The sequence below is a fragment of the Streptopelia decaocto genome (genome assembly GCF_964273445.1).
Source record: "Streptopelia decaocto genome assembly, chromosome: 1".
NCBI lineage: Eukaryota > Metazoa > Chordata > Aves > Columbiformes > Columbidae > Streptopelia > Streptopelia decaocto.
The window spans coordinates 184,686,914-184,710,453 of NC_138663.1; the positions used below are offsets into that span (position 1 = coordinate 184,686,914).

A 23,540-nucleotide genomic window follows, 5' to 3' on the forward strand; every position below is an offset into this window, starting at 1 on the left:
AGCTCTAATGCTTTTAAAATACCCTTTCAGGACCACTGTGAGGTGTATTTATGTTCCTGTGATTTGAATTCTGAGAGACTAAGTATTTGAGATGGGACATTTTTCTGACTGGTGTTGGAGGGCTGGTCATGGTCGATGCTGTATGTTTGTCTCGTTTGTCAAGGCTTTTATGTTAAAGGAAGAGTTGCAAAGAAATGATGCTTCAGACGTTCTGAATCACTCCTCCCCTTTGAGTTTTTCAGGCAAAATGGAACTGAAAGCAATTGAAACCTGACCTTTTCAGGCTCTTTCAAGAGACCTGCCTTTCCTAAAATTTGGATCATAATGCATGTCACTTAGGCAGACATTGGCAAAAAGCCAGCATCCAGCCTGGATGATTAACTGGTCTGTTTTTTTGGTTCTTTTAAAGAACACTTACTGGTTCACTTAGATATGGATTCTTCCAACTGAGATGTGTATTGTGTTGGTCTTTTAGGTGCTTACAACAATGCCGGCTTAGTTCCAATGGCTAATGTCATAGCTCCAGGCTTACCAGCTCCTCCGCCATACACTGCTAACCCAGTGGTATCAGGTAAAGCATGCATACCTTTAAAAATGTTGATCGTATTTTTTCTAATTCATTGTTGTGAATGGATTATTCGCTGCTGGAGTTTCATTTGCTTTTAAATAACAAGCTGTTATTCTCTGTTTAGAAAATGAGGAACTTTCCAGCCAGGCAAAACCTTCCCAAAATCAAGGTAAATTGCAAATCCACAGGGGGAGTTTTGTGTTGATTGTGTCTTTGTTATTTGTTCAGAAAGTGTAAACAATGTATTTGTTTAGGGGGATTTTTATAAGCCTCCAAATATTTGACTAATGTTGGAATAGGATCCTCTGAGAGTTAATTAAAAAATCATCTCAGGCATTTGACACTTAGAAGCATTGAAACATTAAAATTCCGCCTTTTGCGTTAGTTCATTAAAGTTGTATATTCTTCAGCATATAAGTGTGTGAGAAATCATGTAAAGAAAATGAAATCAAAACATGCTTTGCAATGTAGTACACTGAAACACTTCATTAATATCTTTGCAGTTGTTAAAACTTTGGACAGATACCTGAAATCTCATTCACATTTTAATGTTTTATATTAGCTGCTGTGGGAAGCTAGGAATACAAGAGAGACAAATTCTTTGTTTATAGTTTGTTGAAATCCATGTATAGAATGTCTTATCCCAGACTGTTACATCTGACTATGTGTACCTGCACTTTTGTCTTATGCTTTAAATTCCAGTTCTTTTTGCAGAAGAGAGAGTTGTCTTTTTTTTTTTTTTTTAAATCTTTATTTGTGTGGTACTTCATATGCTTTGTACATTGAGTACAAATGATAATAATAATTCCCATTATGACCTACTTATACAAAGGCTTCCATAATACTTTGTTAGGTTTGACGAACAGAAACTGTGAATCTACTGACTATTGACTCAGGCATATTAACACATACCCCAAATAGATAAAATGGCCATGATAAGTTTAGCCCTTGTACATATTTATAGGAAAAAAAAAAGAAGTTATGTTTTTTCTCCTCTGTGCATAGGGATAGTTCTACAGAATTGTTGCTGTTCCAAAGAATCACTTTATTCATATATACCCCTTTAATCGTGCATGTATTTACAAGGTAGTTTATACAGATAAATGAATACAGTGTAAGGAATAAAATCTTCTCTTGGGAGTAACAGCTCTGGGTTCTATTGCAGCTGTATTTCTCTAGTTCTGACAACTGTGATCATGGAGATTCTTCAGCTCGGAAACAGGATAAGGAAAGGGTAGAATCCAGAGCTGAGCAATTTGGGTCTACGTTTTTGGAAAAGAATATGTAAAAGGAAATATTCTATTTGCAAACTTGCTGGTTTTAGAGTTTCAAGATACGTAACACAGGAGTTTGTCATACCAATTTAGGTTGAAGATTTTAAAGATTCTGTGTTGGAGTTTGTGTGTGTATATGTAGAATTTTGGCAAAAGAGAAATCTAAGCTGCTACAAAGTTACGGGTGATGAGTTTGACAGGTTGGATCAGTGATTTGCTTACAGTTGAACAGATTATTTTAAAAGTCAAATAAAGCACGAGGGTTGTTTGGGAGGAATGATTCATGAACACATTCATATTCCCCAGGAGCTAGATAGGGGCATATCAAAGCTCATGACATGCCAGTGTTCATAAATGCAACTTCTTTCCATTAGCCCCAACATGCCCGTTTGCAGATTTTCCTCCAGCTTGACTGATGTCTCTATTCCTAGTGGCAGGCGCTTGCCTCAGTTATAGACACCTGACTTCAGACTTGCTGAAATATTTGTTGAAAAGGTCAAGTGCCAATGTTAGTTTAATACTGTAGTGTGATACATGAATTTAAAAGTGTACCTTCTTAGAATCAAAATCTGAAGGAGACACAGTGAAGAGAATGGCCTGATTTTGAAGGAAAGAAAAATACCAGCACCTGAAATCATCTTTCTTCAGTTGTTGACTAAACTTCTCTGAGATCATGATACATTGAATTAACTGGTTCTGAAGGAAATTCTGACCTTCAGTGGCAGTGGATGCAGAGGAGCCCAGGTGATCTGATGCCGATGGGATATTAGATCTGTTTCGGGTACTGCCAGGTGGTAGAGACCAGAGGGAGGGTGTTTACCTGTGTCACTTAGACATTCTTGTGGAGTATGTTTGAGTATCTAACTGTCTTGCATGAGATCATGAAGAGGTAGCAGATGTCACAAAGTGTTTTAAAGAGGAGTGGTTGCCTACGTCATGTACAACTTGTGTGATGTGTTTGTACATACCTTTTTGTTTTGTTTTCATAGGCTCCAGTGTTCACTGTTCATATACAGACATTGTATGTCAGCTATTGCCTGTGTATCATATTTTGAAATACTGTATAAAATGTGTTTGTGTTGATTTCAAACATTTCTGACAGTTTCAAGTATTCTTACCACTTTTGTTTCTTTGCAGCTTTTTCTGCACAAACGAATCAGCTCTTTACTCCTCATGGTTCTAATCCTTCAACACCTGCTGCTACTCCAGTCCCTACCCCATCACCTGTCAAGGCAATAAGCCATCCATTAGCACCTGCAACTCCACTCATCCCTGGGATGAACATGTCTACCCCTGTCCTTCCTGTTTTCCCAGGACAGGTCTCCTCTTCCATCCATACATCTCAGCCACCCACCCCAACCCCTACTGTCATCAAATCCCTTTCCTTACCTGGTGTTCCTGTCACATCTGCTCACAGTGCAACCTCTACCCCTATCCCTGCCGTTTTTTCTGGGCTGGCTTCTATAACCACAGCTACACCAGCTCCACAAGGCTCTTCCACACCATGCGCCACACCTGCACCTGGTGAAGCTTTTGCATCTGCTGCTGCACCATTTGCTGGTCTCCCGTTCTCTGCAACCTCTTCAATTGCTTCTGCTAATAATCCCACTCCATTGTCATCAGTTTTTGCTGGCCTCCCCTTGTCCTTGCCTCCCAGCACCCCAGGGATTTCTAGTCCTGTTCCATCTACAATTGCTAATTCTTCTGCCACTACCATTCCTGGTTCTCTTAGCTTGCCTAACCCAATTTTGTCTGTCTTAAAAGGATTTCTGACATCAAATGACACTTCATTAATCAATTCATCTGCTTTACCTTCTGCTATGACAAGTGAGCTTGCTTCTTTGTCTGCTCTTGCTAATCAAAGCTCTGACCCTCCCACTTCCTCTGTCAACAAATGTTATACTCCATCAGCCACCCCCACCCCACAGCGTTCCTCCACACCCGGGCTGGCCATTTTTCCAGGTCTTCCATCCCCATCTGTGGCCAATTCTAGTTCCACTCCTCCAACATTGCCTACACAGTCACCTTTAACCACTTCTCCATCAATTATGCCAGTCAACTGTGGCTCATCTGCCTCCCTCTTGCATGGCACAAGCCCTACTAATCCAGATCAGCAACTCTCATCAGCCCCAGCTGCCACAAGTATCCCAGTTCTGGTTAAAACAGAACCCATGAGTCCTACCCTGTCGGCCTTCAAAGGTCCTTCTCATTCAGCTGGCCCTTCTCATGGCACTATAGGACTGTCAGCGCTTGGGCGTGCATACACCTCAGCAGCTTCAGTGCCAGTCAGTTTACCCAGTTCCCTGAATCCAGCGCTATCAGGTCTCTCCTCTTTGAGTGCTCCTCTAAACAACTCCAGTTCTCTGGCTTCCATCTCCCTCACCCCACATGGCTCCTCTGCTCCCATTGCCCCTGTGTTCAATGGACTCCCACCTTTTACGTCTCTAACCAGTAACTTTGCTTTTACTGGTAATCCAGCACTTACGCCACCCGTCACTCTCCCAGGGTCTTTGTTAGCTACTCCGTCTACAAGCGCTTCAGCCATGTCTGCCCCTCATGTGAGTTCCACCGCCGCCGTACTCTCAGGACTCGCCGCCTCAGCAACAGTATCTGCTCCACCCTTCTCGCTTAACTTGTCCAGTGCCGTCCCTTCCCTTTTTTCTGTTGCCCAGGGACCTCTGGGATCATCAAACCCATCCTTCCCTGGTTTTCCTGTCTCTAACACACCCTCTGTCACTCCTGCTCTCCCTTCTTTCCCTGGCCTCCAGGCATCTTCTGCAGTAGCAGCAGTTGCACCGTTGCCAGCAGCTGCCACAGCCCCATCTCCAGCTCCGGTCCTGCCAGGGTTTGCCTCGGCCTTTAGCTCAAACTTCAACTCTGCACTCGTTGCACAGGCTGGGTATGTTTCTGTTTCTGAAGGAGGTCAGAACCTTTTCTTTTTCCCTTGAGCAAAACACTGATTTTACTTGAGGCATAGACATTAGTTTCACTCACAGTGAGTAATTAGAGTTAATTTTTAAAGTTAGTTCACCAATAGATTTCCACCTGTCTTTAGAAACCAATAGAGTAATTACTAAGTAGGTTGTCCCCAGTAGTCACCGTTACGACAGTCTAATCCAGTGAGGTGCTGAGTGATCTTATTTCCCAGATGAGGAAATTCGGCACCTCCTAGGCTTTTACAAGAATAGATTCCACGTGGGCATCCATTGACATACCCAGGTAATGGCAGACAATATCTTAGATATTCCTATGTTTTAAGGAAGTACTCAGCATTAACTTTAATCTGCAAAGCTTTTTGTGTGCAAATTGTAGGCACAGCAGAGGTACAAAAATTTCTGAGTTCCTTTCTTAGGTATGCTCCAGACAGTCTTGGTTTGTATATGCATTAATAATTTGTAGGTGCTTAGAGACCAGGCTTCTGTTTGTAAATTCTGGCTTTCACGAGGTTTAGAAAGCAGAGGTACTTTTCTAATTTATGTAGATGTAAGCTTATAGAGGGAAAAACATGGGATAAAGCAGATTTTCCTAATAATAGTTGCATCTTGACATTCTTTCAGCCTGACTTCTGGACTACAGACACCAGGAAATGCAGTTTTTCCTGGTCTTTTATCTCTCCCTGGTATCCCTGGCTTTCCCCAAAGTGCCGCACAATCTTCCTTACAGGAATTGCAGCATAGTGCGGCCGCACAGTCAGCACTACTACAGGTAACGTGCCTATTTCTTAATAGTATTTTGCTTCCAGTAATCGTTTGAACGTGTTCTTGTGTGTTAAGTCAGTAATTGATTAAAACCTCAAACCTGTTTGAGAACTGATTACAAGAACAACTCATATTAACTTCTTACTCAAGGCCAATGGGCAGTGCTTCTGGGTGTTATGAATGTGATTAAACCTATTTTGAAAACTCATTGTGAAATGAGTGAAGGAAAAAAGAGAAGACATGCAAGTGAAATCTGTTAAATTTAATGAACTGACCATGCAGTTGCAAAATCTGTGCTCAGTTCCAGTCTGACATTTCAATTATTAAAGATTTCTGTGGAAAACCACTTTTTTATGAGTTATGTCCCTCTCTATACACATGCAATCAGATTGTCTTGAATTTGTGTCTGCTGTGGTTGTGCCTTCCTCTTGATAATTTCCACAAATACAATTATAACATAAGCTTGAGGTGGCTTTAGGTAATGTGTAGTTTTATCATCTCTCTTGTCCGTGAAACAACTTGTTTCATTCATCAACCTACATGAGTTAACTGAAACTATCATCAGAGTTTGTATTTAGGTATTTAATTTGCCTTTTATTGAAAGTGGCCTCTGTACAGATTAAGGATTCTGGTAAGAAGTTCGTACTTCTTTACAAAATACTAAAAGAGGCAGCTGAGTGTCTTGAATTAATATTGTCTCTTTTCTGTGACACGTCAGGTTTTGAAATGGAGCATGTGTCTAATTACTGTTCAATATGCAGAACATTGTGAAATACCTTTTGACTATCAGGGGAAATAGTTTGGAAGAAGCAAATTACTTCATCTAGGCCATGCTGCTTTTGCAGCTCAGGAATTTATTTATTCTGTAGAAATCCATGTACGCAGATTGCGTTGAGGAAACAGCTTTCTTGTTTACAAGTTCCAGTCACTAAAATTAACACTTAGCTACTTGAGCGATGAAGACAGAGCTCAAAGTCTGAAACAGTACAACTCCTGATTAAGCTTTGCTGTCCAAATCAGCTGTGACTTAATCCACTGGAAAGTAAATGCCATTAACACTTCTTCGTTTTTCTTCTTAATCCAACTGCTTGCCTCATTCTCTGGTATTTCAGAGCAATTGTTGCGCTACAGTTTAACATCTGCGTGTGGGTGCATTGCTCACCTCTGTTCTTTGCACACTTCAGATATTAATACTTTCTTTGTTTTGGCTTGAGTAGGACTGGTATTGTGCCTGAAATTTTGCTTGATTTAGATTTTTGTTTGTTTCTTTGTTTTTGTCAGTGCTGTTTCCTAACAACTTCTCTTCCTTGAAGGCACATTCTGCTTCTGCTCTGGAGAACTATACAGCTCAGACTGAAGGTTTTGCTAACTATCCGTCAACACCAGGAACACCATTTTCATTGCAGACCAGTCTGCCCCAGAGTGGATGGCAATAAATACCAAACATTTTAAAGACTGCAGTGGTTGCTTGACAGAGTCTGATCGTATTCACTTTGAAAGCTGTCTCCATGTTAATTGGGAGCATGGTCTGAACTGGGGGAAGAGGGGGAAAACATGAGGGTAAAATGATTCCAGGAGGCTGTGTCGGATGTCAAACCTAATTCTTGATTGCATTTAGTTGATTCAGGGTCTGATCCTGTGAAATGCTGGGCATCCTTGACTCTCCTTTTAGCTTATGAGTTGAATGTTTGGTGTCTTACAGGATCAGGAACATTCAAACAGGTATTTATGTAAATAGAGCAATTGGCTGTCAAATGGAATGGGAAGAACAAATATACCTAATAGTGTGTATAGGCACCTATCCTTCTGTTATGTTTTGTATGGTATATGTGGTTCATATAGAATGAGATCTAGACTGAAACTAGATACTTAAAGCTGTAGACGATCTATATGCACATTTCTTGTGTGTGCATGGATCAAGGTCAGTTTATGGTTCTTCAGATCTTCGTACGTGTGAGGATCTCCTCATAGCATCAGCAGTATGTTAAGGGGAGGCTGGATCAGAGGGGTTTGGGGGTCTTCTTACGCTTTGAAAATATTGTCATGGGCTTGCTGCTGAATTGTGTACTTCTTTGTCGGAATCTGAACAGGAGAGCTAGGAAATGATGCTGTACTGTATTTGGCTAGAAGTGGATCATGTTTTCCTGGAGTATGGTTTATCTAGCTGAGAATATGTCTTTCCAAAGTACATAAAAGCATTTTAATTTGCCTCTAAAATAATGTTCCACAGCATTCTCCCTGCCCCGGCACCTCTCTGTGAACGAAATAATTGTATTGCGGGTAGGCTGCCTATCCGGCACTTTTGACTGCAGACTTCTGTGAATGTTTACAGACATGGGTCAAGTTCTTCTCTCCCTTATACTCATAAACTCATTGGTTCTCTCTACGCTTTTTGGTGATAAACCACAACTTGATGGTGCTTATGTTATCCTGTGAATATAAGTGGGAGCAGAATTTGGACCATGGATTTTTTTAGTATTTTTCCTTGGAAAACATACATGATTTTAAAGGCATATAGCTAAATTAACTGCTAAGTTAACTATTGGTTAGGAAGGGTTATGACGCAGCATATAGAAAGGTCTTGCTTTGTTAGTGAAATTCAGTTGTGCACTCTTCTAATAATGTTAGTACCTGTGGCAATGTGTAACACACCATTGAATATCATCTATTTAAGGCAAACTCTTGATCATGTTCTAGAGGCAATAGAGATGAATGATATTCAATCCTGTGATTAAATTAAAATGTAGAGGATACTATACTGTAGGAAAGCTCTGTATCTAGAGTTTTACTTTTTTAAAGATGAATTCTGCTGGGAGATGTTGCTAATGTATTTTCGTTTAAGATGTGAACAAACTTTTTTAGAACATTAACGGAAACTCCTGTATTGGTTTTTAACACAATTTTTTTAAATAAAAAGTTTACAGTCATGGCAAAAAGGTTTGTGGACTATTTACATACCTAAAATACAGATTAATAAACTTGTTTTTACTAAGACACTTCCTAATGTTTGATCTTGCTTATGCTGTTTCTTTGTGATGCAGAATTATATGCTGAATAATAAAACTGGTTTCATAAAGAGTGGCAATAGAAATATCTTGTGAAGTGTTTAGATAAAAAAATTAAATAGTGTCCTCAAGACTGTGTCGGCCGTTGGGTAGTCTTGCAGTTTAATAAGCAAATTTACATATTACTTTAAATTTAAAAACATCGCATATTTACAGTGGTTTTGTTTTTTAATTTTGTGAAACCTGTTGAATTCTAATGATTTTCCACTTTGAACTGTTTTTAAAATCTGTGCCTTATGTCTTGACTCAAGAAATCTTTGGAAAAAATCTCTGCCATCTTTCATTATCCTTTCCTTCTCATTCTTGTCATGACTTGTAGGTTTGTAAATCAATTGGAGAAGGAGAAAATAAAAATATAACTACTTTCTCAAGACCAAATTGGCTTTTATCCCATAGATGTGAATGTAAAGTAGTTCGGAGTGTTTTGTAGCCTTACTGAGGTGCCGAGTTTGATCTCCAACTTATCCTAGTTTCCCCATCAAGCAGTCAAAGTTTAAACTCACCCACATTACCTTTCAGTCAAAAACAAGTACCAGACATCAGCTGTTATACGGTGTTTTATCAAAAAGTAAGCACTTTGTATTGTTTGTTTCTGAAAAAATCTATTGAATGGTCATGGGGTGTGTATTGTTGGTTTTTTTCTGTCTGAACATTAGACAGTTCAAAGATACCTAAGAGACCATGGAGCCCTGTTTCTCCAAATGAAACCAGGTGAGGAGCAGTGAATATCCACTGTATTAAACGCTATTCTGAAACAATGTATTTTCTAAGTGGTGTCTCTGTGCTCTTCTTTACCCATAAAAGAGTATTTCATGCACAGCTAGTGTAGTTTTACATAGAACTTCCTCATGAGTGTTTAGCTAACTGAACAAACAGGTTAAGAAGCATTAAATTGTCAAGATTTTGTCTCGAATGGGCTCTCTGGTTCTTACTGAATCACATTGAGCAACATTTTGTAAACTGAACTTTGCAGTGGTTAGGATTAAGGTAAGTTTCAATTTCTTAAATATTTCTGCTGATGTAAAACTGGTTTTTTATTAATTTTTTTCTCTTCAGGAATAAAGTCTGTGTTCTGCATTGCAGCAAACTCCTGTGACCCAGCCTTGGAATTTCTGAAGGGGGTGATTTGTCCTGAGCTCTTTCATGCTTATATGAGCATCACTTTTAAACAGCCAGTGAAAAGTTTGACAAAAAAGTTTGACAAACCATGCTGGATCTTACACTGAGCCTGTGCTGGGAAAAGGCTCTTGCTGTATTACTTCATTCTGGACTATGACTTTTTCATTTTTCAAGCTGCCTATTACTGCTATGTTTAAGCTGTGTTGACAGACTGCAAAGATAAGGTGTAGTGGAATGTTCTTTGAAATAAAATCCTTATTCAGAACAACTAAGAGCATGCTGGGATTGTGTTTTCCAATACAACTTTCAGTATTTCTTTCAAGTGCTTTAACTGCAGCCGTAGTGAACATGAAACAGCGATTTTCTGTCCCCTTCTTCCTCTGATTTGCAAGTGGGTGTTGTGATTTTGGCTGGGCCTGGAAGGAAACTTGCCGTGTTGTGAATGTTCTTTCTTGGAAATTGCCTTCCTTTCCAGATTGAGATGGGAGCAATCCCTTTGATTGATTGTCTCTCATATTTACTCATACTCTAGCGAAGTGTAGCCAAAGGAGTTCCTCCTGTCATCTCCTCATCCTCAGCTATTGGAAACTGATTCCACTTTCACAAGAAGGAGCAGCAATATGGGGTGTTCCTACAAGCAGTAGGATGGTATTGTTAATCTCTATGTCCTATCTCTTGAATGTTGATCTGGGAGAAAGGAATGACAAGCCTGTGAAGTGAACAGGCTGGTGTCCGTTCTGGGTGCAGAATTCAGGGCCAGGAAAGGACTAGGCTGAGAAATCTTCAGGCAATGGCCAAAGCCCAGTGCATGAGAAGGAAAGTGGTAAGAGCCTATAAAGGTCAGAAAAAGACAAACCGAAACCTGCAACTTTCTTTTATGCAAATCTCATGCGAGGATTGCCTGATGACTTTTTTGATACCGTTTGGATTGGCACTGTGTAGAAATATCTGTGTCTAAGGATTCGCATTCTGGTTTAAACAAACCTTGAAGTGGATGTGTGGTGTGTAAGATTAAGTCTCTGCAGCTGGATGACGAGTTCAGTGGGGGATAGTGGACACTTCAGAGAAATTGTAAAGGACTGGTGCCAGTTGTAAATGTAGCAGTTGGTGCAGAGAAATGTTGGAGAATGGCCTGATTACAGGTAAGAACCGCATCGTCTGACCTGAGCCTTTGTGCTGCTTTCCCAATAGAAGCATGAAGGCTTTTGATACATGAGCACCCTGCAGAAATAGCTGAACTGCCACTGGCCTGAACCACGTTCTAACGTTGCTTCTAAGCCAGTAAGTCCAGCTAAAGTGGCTTTGGACCCAAACAGGTTTTCTTTGTGTTACTGCTCCACGACACAGGCTCTTCAGCACCAGTGAACTTGCAGCTTGTGAACTGCTTGGGCTCAGAGTGCTCGTGTATTTTCTTTGAGTGTTTTATAGCACTTTAAGACATGAGTTATCCACATGCGCCAGTATAGCCTCATGGAAACAGGATTAAGATTACCCTGCCTTTGACTTCAAATTTTTGAAACAGGGAATAAGAGTGCAGCTGAATTTAACATGGAAAAATGAGTACAGCGATGTTCCTGTAAAAGAAAAACACCATCTGCTTTAGTCACCTTTCAAGGGATGTATTTACAGGCACCTCAGGGAATTATCAATTAACAGCAGGGAACAATTCTTTCAGTTAGATTTTAATGTGTTTTGCTCATCTATCTGATGGTATAAGCAGCTGTGTAGATTGTGGCATTCAAATGGCTTGGAATAAAAGTTATTTCCAACAAAACTGAGCTGCTCTAAAACAACAAGAAATATTGAAGTAGTTTTGCATATTATGTTTTTGCTTCTGAAATAAAATCACATCTTTTCTTCTAACTGTTCACCCTTGCTGCCCTCCTGTAATAGTAAGCATCTGTCCTGAACAGGTTTGATTTTACAGCTCAGCGTGAGAAGCCAAATAATGAGGAAAATGCTACAAATGACGTCAAATGGATATTGTCACCCATTTGGGAGAGTATTACAATAACCATGTCAATCCCAGTTCTGCAGGCTGTTTGTGCCTATGGTTTTCACTGTGTTTTAAAACATCCAGTCAATAGTGTAGTTTCCTCTCTGTGAAGCTGAGAAAGGATTATCTGGGGAGCAATCAGCTTTGAATGACACATCTGGGGCCAATGTGATCTCTGGCAAGGATGAGAACCAGTGAGGTGATGCTGGAGCCAGATCTCTGAAGATATTCCAGTTGATGGGTGCCTGCAGAAAACAGCCACGTAATTAATGCAGCTATATGTCAAACTCATAAATTACACATTAAAAGCCACCTCTCATTTTTTTCTTAAATAACAAGCAACAGATTTGTGTCCTTTGAGAAGGCTGCTCTCTGCTGCTGCAACCCTTGGAAATGGCTTAGTCTGAAATGTTATGCTTGGTTTGATTGTCAATATTAAAAAGTGTTTTGTGAAAAATATTCTTAGTTATGGGAAAATTTTGAGACTTTGGAGGTGAAATGCTTCTACTGTGGTTTTTACCACAACACCGTTCAACCTACAGTGACAGACAGTATAAAGAAGTGTGTGATGAGCATGGGGGCCTCACCTGGAGGATTAATTATGTTGCCAGTGTTTGAGATCTGAACAGTAGCTGAGCCCCATAATATTAAGAGGTGTGCAGCAGAGGAGCAGTACTCAATCTGTACCCTCTGGCTTTGCAGAATCATAGAATCCTTCAGGTTGGAAAAGACCTTTAAGATAGAGTCCAACCATAAACATAACACTTTCAAGTCCACTTCTAAACCATGTCCCTAAGTGCCACATCTACATGTCTTTTAAACACCTCCAGGGATGCTGACTCCACCACTTCCCTGAGCAGCCTGTTGCAGTGCCCAACAACCCTTTCCGTGAATAATTTTTTCCTAATATTCAATCTAAACCTCTCCTGGTGCAACTTGAGGCCAATTCCTCTCATCCCATCACTTGTTACTCAGGAGAAGAGACCAACACCCTCCATGCTACAACCTCCTTTCAGGTAGCTGTAGACAGCGATCAGGTCTCCCCTCAGCCTCCTTTTCTGCAGGCAAAATTAACCCATTTCCCTTGGCTGCTCCTCACAGTACTTTTCTCTGTATCTTCTCTTTCTGTCTTGTCGTCTCTTTTTTTTTTCTCTCTCCGGTGACAGATGTTACTGATTCATAGAAATAATAGAAATCATTTCCAGCTTGGATTTTGTAAGGTGTAAAGCCAACTGGGCCAAGTGCATCCCCAGCTACAAGACTGCCATAGAGGACCATGGGGTTACATCAGTGATAACCATGATCAACAAGACTTTGTTTTTGTAAACATCCCCTCCTCACCAGGGTAACTAACTCCCAGAGGGCTCTCGTACAAGTGGGGATTTCTCCGTCTCTCTCCCTGCCTCTGTATGAGCACTGAGCAGTTTCAAGGTATGCTGCTGCCTTGTCTGTGAGGGGATCAGAGCTTCCCTGGAACAGGATGGATCCCCAGAGAGAGACACCAGAGAAAAACAACACAGAGCATCTAATTGGTAAGCCTTACTTTGTGTGTTTTTTCTTAATGATTATAAAAAAGAGCAAAGCTAACAAAAAAAAAAAAAAGGTACATTTGATCCCAGGCATTCATCATGTCTCCCACTTAGGCTGGAGACGAAAATTCAGAATCTGCCACTGTGAGTGACAAAGCAAATCACCTCAAACTGCCCCGCCAGCATGCGTCAGTGTCTACCTTCCAGCAGAATGACCCCAGGGACTAAAATGGCTGATTCAGCTATTGATACGCTTCTGCATGTAGGCATGGAGTGGAAAGGGAAAACTATGAGTTAGTTAGGGAAGGCAGAATAATTTTTCAGCCCCCAAAGGACACTTGATGGGTTTGGAATTGTGTAATCAACACCTGGTTCTTTCTTCAAGCAAGGGAACTGATGGCAAACCAAGTTGTTACTGGCAATGTGTGCTGTTTTCACCCACTGTGTCTGGCCATAAGTATGGATAGTGCAGTGGAACAAGCATGAGTCTCAGCAGAACTGATTTGGGTACTTGTAGAAAGTAGGAGGGTACATAGTGGTTACAAGAGGCTGAGTCTGCTCCATCTCTTTGTTACTGTACGAGACTTGAGAGATTTTTGCCTGCAGTTCTTTATATTCTTCACAAAACAACCTAGACATGAGCTTTTCATTTGCTTTTCAAGTTTGACACATCGTGATTTTGTGCATTGAGTGTGTTCATGATGTACCATGATGAGTGTATCAAGAAAAAGACCTTTCCCACAACTGCTGATTGCTAAGCTCTCACATTTTGCAGTGCATTTGCAGCTCTTGGTTTGCCCTGGACTGTAGACCCAAGTGAGGTTTTTTGTTGGTAACGACTATTGTAATTCATACACAAGCATGGCAAAAACGGTTCACTGGTATGTTGGGTTATAACTGTTTCTTACTCTTCACTACTATGGTTTTCCATTTGTCTTGTCGTTAAATGGTTTGAAACTTCAGGGTAACCAGAACGTTTTTGGTAGTTTTTGGAGAGCTAGGTCTGGATTTACTGTTAGGAAGGCATACTTTCATATCCTACTTTTCTCATTGGAATCTACATTTTTAGCTGGTGTTGGGATCTCTAGGACAGTTCTCATGGAGAAGGATTCAGCTGTACTTTGTCAGGATTTTGTTGTGTGCTTTTTGCCCATAGTGGTGATAGATGATAGATGATATCTTGACCCCGTACCTCTTCTCAGCTGTTCAAATATCAGTCTGCAGAGGGAGGGCATTTGTTCCCAGCCATCCCCCCACCTGTGGATTGTGTTTTTCCCACCAAATATCTTCACAGTGGTCTCAGGTGGCTGATGGCAGATAATGCTACAATCCAAAACTGCTTTTGAGGAGGTTCTTCATAACAAGTTTGGCACTGGAGAAAAAGATCTTAAGACATTTTTCTGTAAGCTAATCATTTAGGTGAAATAGAGTGCAAAGTGTTGAGTTCTGCTGAAAAAAAGGTCCCTTCATGATTAATTTGCCCAAGTTTCAGATTAAGAATGATGAAGAATGCCCATTCCATGACTTTCCTTGATCTCTTTCCACCGATTAAAAGACACCTTCCTGCTGGTACTTCATGTACCTGTTGTAGCCTTACACACCACTGGTGTAACGTGAAGTACACTGTGTGGCAAACAAGCAGCAGTAAAACAATTGGAGATTTTTACACTGAATCTTCAAAGTCCTGTCTGCATACACATGGCCTTAAGGTTTGTGTGGTAATTTGCTCAGGGGAGCTCCTCAAATGATTCCTACTACTGACTGCAGAATGGCTGATGATACCTCATGAAGCAACCAGGGATTTCAAATCACTTTTTGCTGGAAAGGGTCAGGAGAAAAGCTGGGCTCCCACGACAGCAATTCTGCACCCAGCTCTCAGGGAAGCCTGAAACTTGGCCTTCTTGGATGCAAATGTATTTACGTGTGAGTGATTTAATCTGCAGCAGAGATCTCAGAAGCAGGATGGACAAAACTGCAGCAGCAAAGGGCTTGGTGGTAACACCCAGGTTTGCAGCTCCCATTGCCAGCAGGCGCAGCCCAGCTTACGTGAGAGAGGAAGGAGCTGCAGGAGGGCTGGGTTGTGTCTCCTCCTCCCTCTGAGGTTTCTGGGGGTTTTCTGACAAACCTGTCAGTCCTGCTCTGCTGGTCTGTTAGCTTGTGCCTTACATATCAGGCAGCCTCATGCTGTTTCATTGTGGTGACGAGTTTTTTCTCACAAGGTATAAAATGGATTGTTTTATTTTCTATTTATCAGTTTCTATCTCCATATGAGTTTTATTTGATGTCAGAAATTCCCAGTGCTACCCTATACCTTTGAAGTATAATAACATATCAAAATCACGCTGCATCTTTCCATCAGCATGGGAGAAGTTCTCTGAAGAGACCGCTGAGCCTTCGTCCCTCTCTCCTGCCTCCTCCTTTGCACTGGAAACACAAGCTGTGGTGTTCAGCTTCCCATCTGCTGATGCTCATGCCTGTAAAAATCCTCTTCCGGCCCAAACCTGGCAGCCAGGCAGCCTTTGGGGCTAGACCCACCTGCATCCCTGCTGCGTTTGCTTTTCTCTTGACTTTCCCGATCCAAGGCATTTCTGCATTTGGCAAAATTCAGTTGACCTTGCAGCACTCTGTTCTGGTGGCAGGACTGTCCTGTTTCACTCTTCGCCTTCTGCCATTGTCTGTTTTTCGAGGACCTCAGAAGCTCCAGCTGCTCTTCTCTTCAAAGTGCAGCTGCTCCTTGATCACCTGTTCCTTACAAAGAGCCTTGAGATCTTTTAGTGCTTGAAAAATAACTCACCTCTTCCTTACCTTCAGGCACTAAAATAATGAAATTATTTTGATATATTTTGATTTCATTATAATGAAATTTTGGGATGAGACAAGCTGAATGCAGTGAGAGACCTGCTCAGAATGCATGGGCATGCATTTTGACAAGCAGCGATGTTGAAGCTTATGGTCCAGTTGTTGAATTGATCCACCAATATTTCTCAAAATGTTCATCTAAAGACAGCAGGAATTCCCCTCATTTTCTTTATCGCCTGTTTAACACAAACTAAACCTTTTGCCCCAGCCACATCGCACTAACAGATATTCATATCTGTGGATACTCCACCCAGTGATTTATTTCTCCTTCACAGCCCCCAGCTTTGACAATGCCTTTCATTTTTTTCTCTTTCTTTGCTGTTGCAAAATGTACTTTCTGAACCTTTTAACCTCTTAGGAAGAAGGTCCATAGGGCTGGATGTTTCGTTAGGCCTTCTATGGTTTTCTGTGAGTGATGAGTGGGAGGAACAGGGAATGAGTCCCTATGGACTTTGCAGTCCCTCAAGGTCTACGTTCCTTGGATAATCTTCAAAATTTGCATCCCTTGCTCTCTTTTTTTTTTGAAATAGCTGACAGGCGGGAAGGAATTGGTGTCTGTGGCTGGATTCTGGTTTCCCTTTCATTCCTCCTGGTGCTTATTACCTTTCCTATTTCCATCTGGGCATGTATCAAGGTAAGCTTGTGGGATTTGAGGCATGTAAAGAACACTCTATTATCATCACTGTTACTTAAGTTTACTGATTTATTGATTTATTAAGACACGGCACTTCACATAAATTTTCTGGAAATCATAAGGGCTTGTAGTGAAGATGTGGCCTGGGACTGAGATCCATGTTCTTCCACTGACTTGCTATATCACCACAGTTTACTAATTTAATTTCTTCCAATCTCAACTTCCATCATTAGTTAAACTCCCCTGCTTTACAACACTGTGAGAACTTTTGAAGAATTCATATTCGATGCCGCCAGCAATAGCGAATAACATGAGTACATAGGAACACGGGTCCCTTCATTGAACAACTATATAACCTAAACCCACAAAAAGTCTGTTCAAGACATGGCCATAATATGATGAATTTAAAGCAATTTTTAGGGGTGAGTTACTAGGGTGATTGCTCAGAACACCAGGCCTTGAGTAGTCCTGATACACTAACCAAAGTAGTTATCTGGATTATCTGAGGTGAGACATACGTTACCTGCAGCTCCTCTGAGTGTGGTACTGACATTGAGAGAGTTGTGGGTAACCTTGTTAGATCAGTAGCAATTACTTCATATTTGTTCTGATTTTTAACCTGTTTGTAGAGCCAGGGTCTGAGTTTTTCTAGCAAAGCATGAGGTGAGGAGAAGACGTAAAATGCCTAGTGATTTGCATCTTTGTTGGTTCCTATATTATTTGCACTTCTTTCACATTTAATATAGATGCCAAAGATTTTTAAAAAATGGACCAGAGATCCAGAATAGAATTAGTTATAAAATTCTAAATCTAAAATATTTTCCTAGATTATCAGAGAATATGAACGTGCTGTCGTATTTCGACTGGGACGTATAGTGTCTAAGGAAGCAAAGGGACCAGGTGAGTGCATGCAGTTTTATTCTGTTCAGATGCACTGTTTTTGTTTTATTACGATGCACTTTGTTCACATAGAGAATTGCAGAGGTTCATGAAATCCTTCTTCACAGCATAGTGGGGGGATGAGATGGTCCTCTCTGCTGCAGGTCCTTTAAGGCCACCCCCCTGTCCCAGCACAACATCGAAGGCTGAAGACCTTGATACCAGGTATGGCTTTGCTGTTGAGTAGGTTGGACAACAGGAGGTTGAATTCATGCTGCAGACACTGGCATGAGACCAGGGAAGTTTACATGCAGTTTTCAGGTCTGCCACAGACTTTGAGTGACCATGGCCACGCTCCCTGTACCTTTCTTCCAATGCTGCTTGTTGCTGCCAGCTCTTTAGCTGTCTTCGGCTCTGAAAATTGTAAATGTGTCGGGGCAGGAACACTGTGCATCTCTACAGAGTTTGTTACAGTCGCCTAGAATCTGGTTGCAAATCACAAATACAAACCAAACCAAATGACACAAGGTATTTGTATTGGTGCAGTTACTGCTTCTGTGCAATGAAACTGGGCAAACTGGAACTTGAAATAAGAGGAAAATGTCCTTTTCAGGTGCTGTCCTTTCATAGCCTTCAATAGCCATGTGGTCCAAAGAGCAGCTAGGGCAGGTGCAGAGCTCTTCCGTGTGGCTCTGGGCACCTTAGCAAGGTACTGAAATTAGAAGAGTATCTATGTTAAATTTCCTTCTCAAGTGAAGTGAAGGGAGAGGGGGGACTCCTTCACAGGATGTGTCAGATCTTGGGACGGTGTTCTGTATGTGGGGGCCTATAGGTGTTGTAGGAATCTGTACCTGGGGGATGTCTATCCTGGGGACACACATACTGTACCATAAATAGCAAAAAAAAAAATTAAAAAGAGGCAAATTAAACTAAGGCATGGAAGGAATTTATTGCCAAAAGTCTCATGGCAGATTTGAGACCAAAACTGCAATCTGCCCATCCCCAGTCAAGAGCCCTAGGTCATTAAGCTCTAATAAATTCACGTTATTTACAGATATCTGCATTTCCCTCAGTTATTTGAAATAAAATGCCTCACTGCTGTCACCTCCTGTAACAGAAAGGACAGCTTTAGTAATGAGATGGGCTCATTCCCCACCCTGTGGATATTTCCATCTCTTTGCTTTGTACTTGTTTCTAGACTTAGATTCCAGAAGCTTTTAATCTAATTATTTTTATTTTTCAGGTCTGGTCCTCATACTTCCATGTACAGATATGTTTGTCAAGGTTGATCTTAGAACGGTTACCTGTAACATTCCTCCACAAGAGGTAACTATTCTCTAGCAGCCATCTAAGACATATAAAAGATAGAGCTGATTCATGGCACAAACAAAAATAATGTAGGGGTTTTATAGTCTTGCAGCTGTGAGCTACCATACAGAATTTAGCTTATTTGCTGTATCTTCTGACTTCTGAACTGCTTACAAAACCTCTTCTACTTATGAAAACTTGCAGACACATCATTGCAGGTCAAGCAAACTCCTCTTGCTGATGTTCAGAACTGTGAGATAAAAGGGACTGGGCAGGTAGAACTGCGAATGGGGGATGGAGAGGATAAGAGAGGAGAGGCTAAACAATTTCCAATTTTATTGTTATTATTCCACACATGGAAATGAAGCAATAGACTCGTGTAAGATATCCAGAAATTAATGTTCTAGTAAAATTGGATCTGACATGAAGCTCATCATTCAAAAAACCCTTCACAGACGTTGTAGTCACTGCTTGAAGGTGTGCACACTCTACCTGTTTCTGAAAAGGCAAATTACATATGGGGAACAAATTAACAAGAACTAGCAGAGCATCATCTACAAAACTCAGATCCAAGCAAGAATGGGGGATGTATCTTTAAGCATTTTATTGACAAACATTGACTGAAGAATTCAATCTGAAAAACCAGCTGATGAGAAATTCCTGTCCTGATAAAGCTTTAGGTCTGCGTGGGCCCAGGCTCACTGCAGTGCGACGCTTCTGCTCGTGGAGCTGGCATTGCTGTCCCCTTCCTTATACGAGGAGCAGAGGGGGAAGAGATGTCCCTAGGACTCCTCTGGCCCCCAGGATTGCCTGTTGTGTTTCCCAGGAGCTGTTTCTCAGACCGTTATCTTTGTGTAAACACAAAGAGCCTGTCCTCAGAGTGCAGGTTGCAGGGGTACATGTGGTGGAATGGTAAGTGGCTCCCCCAAAATGGGAGGCTGGAAGGAAGACCATGGCAGCACTTGCGCTGTGTAAGGCTTAGCAGCTTTTGGCAAGGCTTCTGCAGTGGTTGGCAAGGCTTCTGTGAAACATTTACTTGCAGACAAAAGATGCTGAGAAGAGACAGTGGAGCATCATCAGTGCTCCACTGAGGCCAACTGCTTGCTGAGGCACAGGGGATTTGTCTGGCAAAAGATTACATAACTCCTCTATGAATACTTAAACATTTTTCAGAGTTTCTTCTCATAATTTCTTGCACTTTGCTTTTCATTTTTCTTTCAATTTGCTGGTGTTTCTTACAAATACATTGTTTAAGGGAAGTAGCACAGATCTTCCAAACTGCATGCAATGTGTGAAATCATTAATGGCCCTTTCTACAAGAAAGGAAGAGGATAACTATCATTTATTATTGCAGAAGAAATTAATCTAAGTTATGAGATTCATTTACTATTGAAGCAGTTGTTTAAAGACCATGTACAACACTTTGCCCTAGTTTAAACTTTAGTGATGCTGGATAGCTTCCTTGAAGTCATTTCTGAGGGAAATTACAAACGGAAAGAAATTCTTAGTTTCCCTGCATTATCAGAGCCTTTTCCTCACTAAGGGGAAAAAAAAATTATCCCCCTTCCTTGGCAAAGGATGTCTTATTGGATCCTTCTCTAATTCTGTGCACTGCTCGAATGCAGATTCTCACGAAAGATGCCGTAACCACCCAAGTGGATGGGGTGGTGTACTACAGGATCCACAGTGCTGTCAGCGCCGTTGCTAATGTCACCGATGTCCACTCAGCCACCTTCCTCTTGGCACAGACAACCCTGAGAAACGTGCTGGGCACACAGAGCTTGGCTCAGCTGCTGGCAAGTCGTGAGGAGATTGCACACAGTATCCAGGTAAATCTGGCTCTCAGAATTCATTGACAAGCATGGAGATGTGTTCTGGGGAGTACCAAATCAGACATAATCTCTATTTCTTTTTTCAACATTGTTTACAAAATTTTCCTTTTGTTCAATTACGTATCTCATTCCCTAGAGCCAGAAAAAGTTATCCTAAACATATTTCCACAGGTTCTTGTAGAAGAATTATTTACTATCACAAAGCAAGGAAGATTTTGAAATTATCCAGTAATGAATAAGACAGTTTAGTCTTTGCACAGAGGCTGGTATAACTGGTGAGAACGAAGTCTGCTGCTTGTGGGAAGATCTGTCTTGAGCAGACCTCTGATTGAGTTTTAGCCAAGGCAAGGCTTGTATCATCTTCTGTCGTAACAACCAATAGTCATCTGTTACGGTTTGTTTGTTTGGTTGTTGTTTTTTTTAATTTTTTTTATTTTATTGGGCAGCCAAGGAGGGAGCAGAGAAGAAATCCAACACCTGATTTACTGTTTTCAGTCAGAGACAAGGTGTAGTCAAATCAAAGAGAGGTTGAACCATCTCCAGCCAGGAGACCAGCTATGAGCGGAGTAGGGACATAACGGTGACATGGGTTGCAGTAGTGCCAAGGACCACAGAAGAGTTTGCCAGTGCTGCAGGGCTGTGCTGTGTCTTTCACCCATAATGTGCTTTTGCGTGTGCTTTTACAGCATTGTGCACTTTTAGGAAGTTGCTGTAGTATTACTTTGGACAAGGGAGAAGTTCAGTAAGTGCCCACCTAAAGAAAGGATGTGGATCATAATTTAGGAGGCAGTAGAAAAGTCACACAGGAGACAGTGGTGCTGACTGGCAAGAGTTCCATAAGGTTGTTGTACCCGCTGTACAGACACCACGTTGGATGTTATTGCCCTGTAGGGCTCCTTGTTCTGCTGTGCAGGTTGCCAGGCTGCCTTTCCTTCTGTCCCAGCAGCAGAGTTCATCTCCTGGCTTTCTCTCTGCCAGCACTGTGCTCTTGATGGTGGGTTTTGTCTTTGTCCCCAAGGCTATCCTCGACACTGCCACGGAGCAGTGGGGAATCAAAGTGGCCCGAGTGGAGATCAAAGATGTCAGGATTCCTGTGGCCATGCAGAGGGCAATGGCAGCTGAAGCAGAGGCTGCTCGAGAGGCAAGAGCTAAGGTGAGACCCATGGCAATGTCTACTCCCACACTCTTGTGTCCTTGTCTCAGTCATCCAAGCACCTGTTTGTTTTCTCCTCATTGTAAAGGTGCATTTTCCCACTATGGGCAGCATCACAGTGCCATTTCCATTTCTCTTACTTTGCAGGTTGTGGCAGCAGAGGGAGAAATGAATGCTTCTAAAGCCCTCAAGCAGGCCTCCATGGTGCTGGCTGAGTCTCCAGCAGGTCTTCAGCTGCGCTACCTACAAACATTAACAACCTTGGCAACAGAGAATAATTCCACCATTGTCTTTCCTCTCCCTATAGATATGCTCGAGAGTTTGGGGCAGAAAAATAGAGGGGGATAGAGATTGTTCAGTTCTAGCTCCTTGGGCAGAAAGATTTAAAGGAACCAAGAAGTTCCACAATACCAGCATTAAGACTGAAGCATGTTTGTGTCCTCTGTACCAAAAATAAGAGTAAAAATAGTTTAGTAATCACACATAGCTCCCACATTAGGAGACTGCATTTGCAAAATTCAAGCACTAAGCAGTTTTAGCTTAGACTCATCTTCCAGCAAAATGGAAGAAAATATGTAAAATGTAAGAAAATATGTAAAAAGCATGAAAATATGTAAAATGCATGTTAGACCTAACATGAAATGTTAGTGATGCTTTCACCACGTTTTACAGAGTCTTGAGTGTATAAATTATTTGGTGATTTGCCTCTTAAGCAAGATCCTCAGCTCTTGATGTACTCCACATAGCAAAGGGGTCACATACTGGTATTTAACTCAAGTCTTGTGGAGTGGAAAGAAGGATTTGGCCTCTAACCTTAGAGGCATTCTTTCATAACTATTAGCAGAATTACTGGATAATTGGTATGTCAGTGGAACAGCCTATTATTTATCATATATGAGTAGAAATTAGCACTTGCTTTACTGACTTCAGCTGGATTTTGCCAGGTCACTGACATTTCTATAAGCTCTGTAATAAAAGGAAGATAACAGATGTCCAGGCATTACAGTCATATTTCCTAAATCTGAAAGCCGGAGCCAAACTCCGAGGAAAACATCTTGTCCTATGAAAATTTAAGTGTCTGTCTTGCACCTTCAGGAGGTTTCTTATCCTCCTTTGCAGACGTCATGGAGCAGTGGTGCAGGTTTTCATAAAACAAGCTTTCCCCACCCTCCATCCGTGCAGTGCCTGGCAGCTGAGTGGGGGACATTACTGAAATCTGAGTTCAGCTGTTGTTATACTTGAGTTTACAGCATTCAAAAATAGCTGGGCAGTTCACGGTGCTGGCACACAGTGATGTGCTGTCTGCTATGAATCTGAAGGCTGTTGCGGTGTACCTGGTCTGGCATGGGCTGCTGCAGCCTTGGGTCTTGTGCACACAATGCTCACTGCTGCCCCTCCTACTCAGTTAGGGTCATTTGACTCCAAATTAACCTTGTCAGCAGAGACCTATTACTTATCCTGTTGCTGATTCAGGCCCTTCTTGTTTTCACTGCAGTGTAAGACAAGCAGTCCAGGTGGCAAATTTTTGCGCCTGTAGGTTCCAAATGTTTATCCTTAGGAGAAGCATAAGTTGTTTGCTTGGAAAGATTTAAGTCACGGTAGAAAATTACCATGCAAGGCTCTTGA

The 23,540-nt window shown here is 41.5% G+C and overlaps 2 protein-coding genes across 7 annotated transcripts in view; both read left to right on the plus strand.

Annotated features, from left to right (window-relative positions):
* Window positions 1–9,992, plus strand: part of PROSER1 (proline and serine rich 1) — a 21,294-nt gene extending 11,302 nt beyond the window's left edge. Inside the window, exons 9-14 of one of the 6 annotated variants that reach the window (XR_014185699.1) lie at window positions 476–571; window positions 693–737; window positions 2,980–4,741; window positions 5,400–5,547; window positions 6,854–9,316; window positions 9,662–9,992. Coding sequence is in view for 5 of the 6 variants with exons in the window: in XM_082069056.1 (XP_081925182.1) it covers window positions 476–571; window positions 693–737; window positions 2,980–4,741; window positions 5,400–5,547; window positions 6,854–6,976 (2,174 nt within the window). In the remaining variant the exon portion in view is untranslated. Of the gene's footprint in view, window positions 1–475; window positions 572–692; window positions 738–2,979; window positions 4,742–5,399; window positions 5,548–6,821 lie in introns of all 6 variants that reach the window. The other 5 variants (XM_082069059.1, XM_082069056.1, XM_082069057.1 and 2 more) reach the window with 5 other exon arrangements.
* Window positions 9,993–13,433: 3,441 nt separating this feature from the next.
* STOML3 (stomatin like 3) lies at window positions 13,434–23,075 on the plus strand (the record flags this gene model as incomplete). Its single annotated transcript, XM_082043274.1, has 8 exons — window positions 13,434–13,546; window positions 14,025–14,065; window positions 16,639–16,742; window positions 17,570–17,642; window positions 18,865–18,947; window positions 20,555–20,758; window positions 21,780–21,914; window positions 22,062–23,075. 8 exons carry the CDS (start codon window positions 13,434–13,436, stop codon window positions 22,260–22,262), a joined length of 954 nt encoding a protein of 317 aa, XP_081899400.1. The 3' UTR covers window positions 22,263–23,075.
* Between the last annotated feature and the right edge of the window lie 465 nt (window positions 23,076–23,540).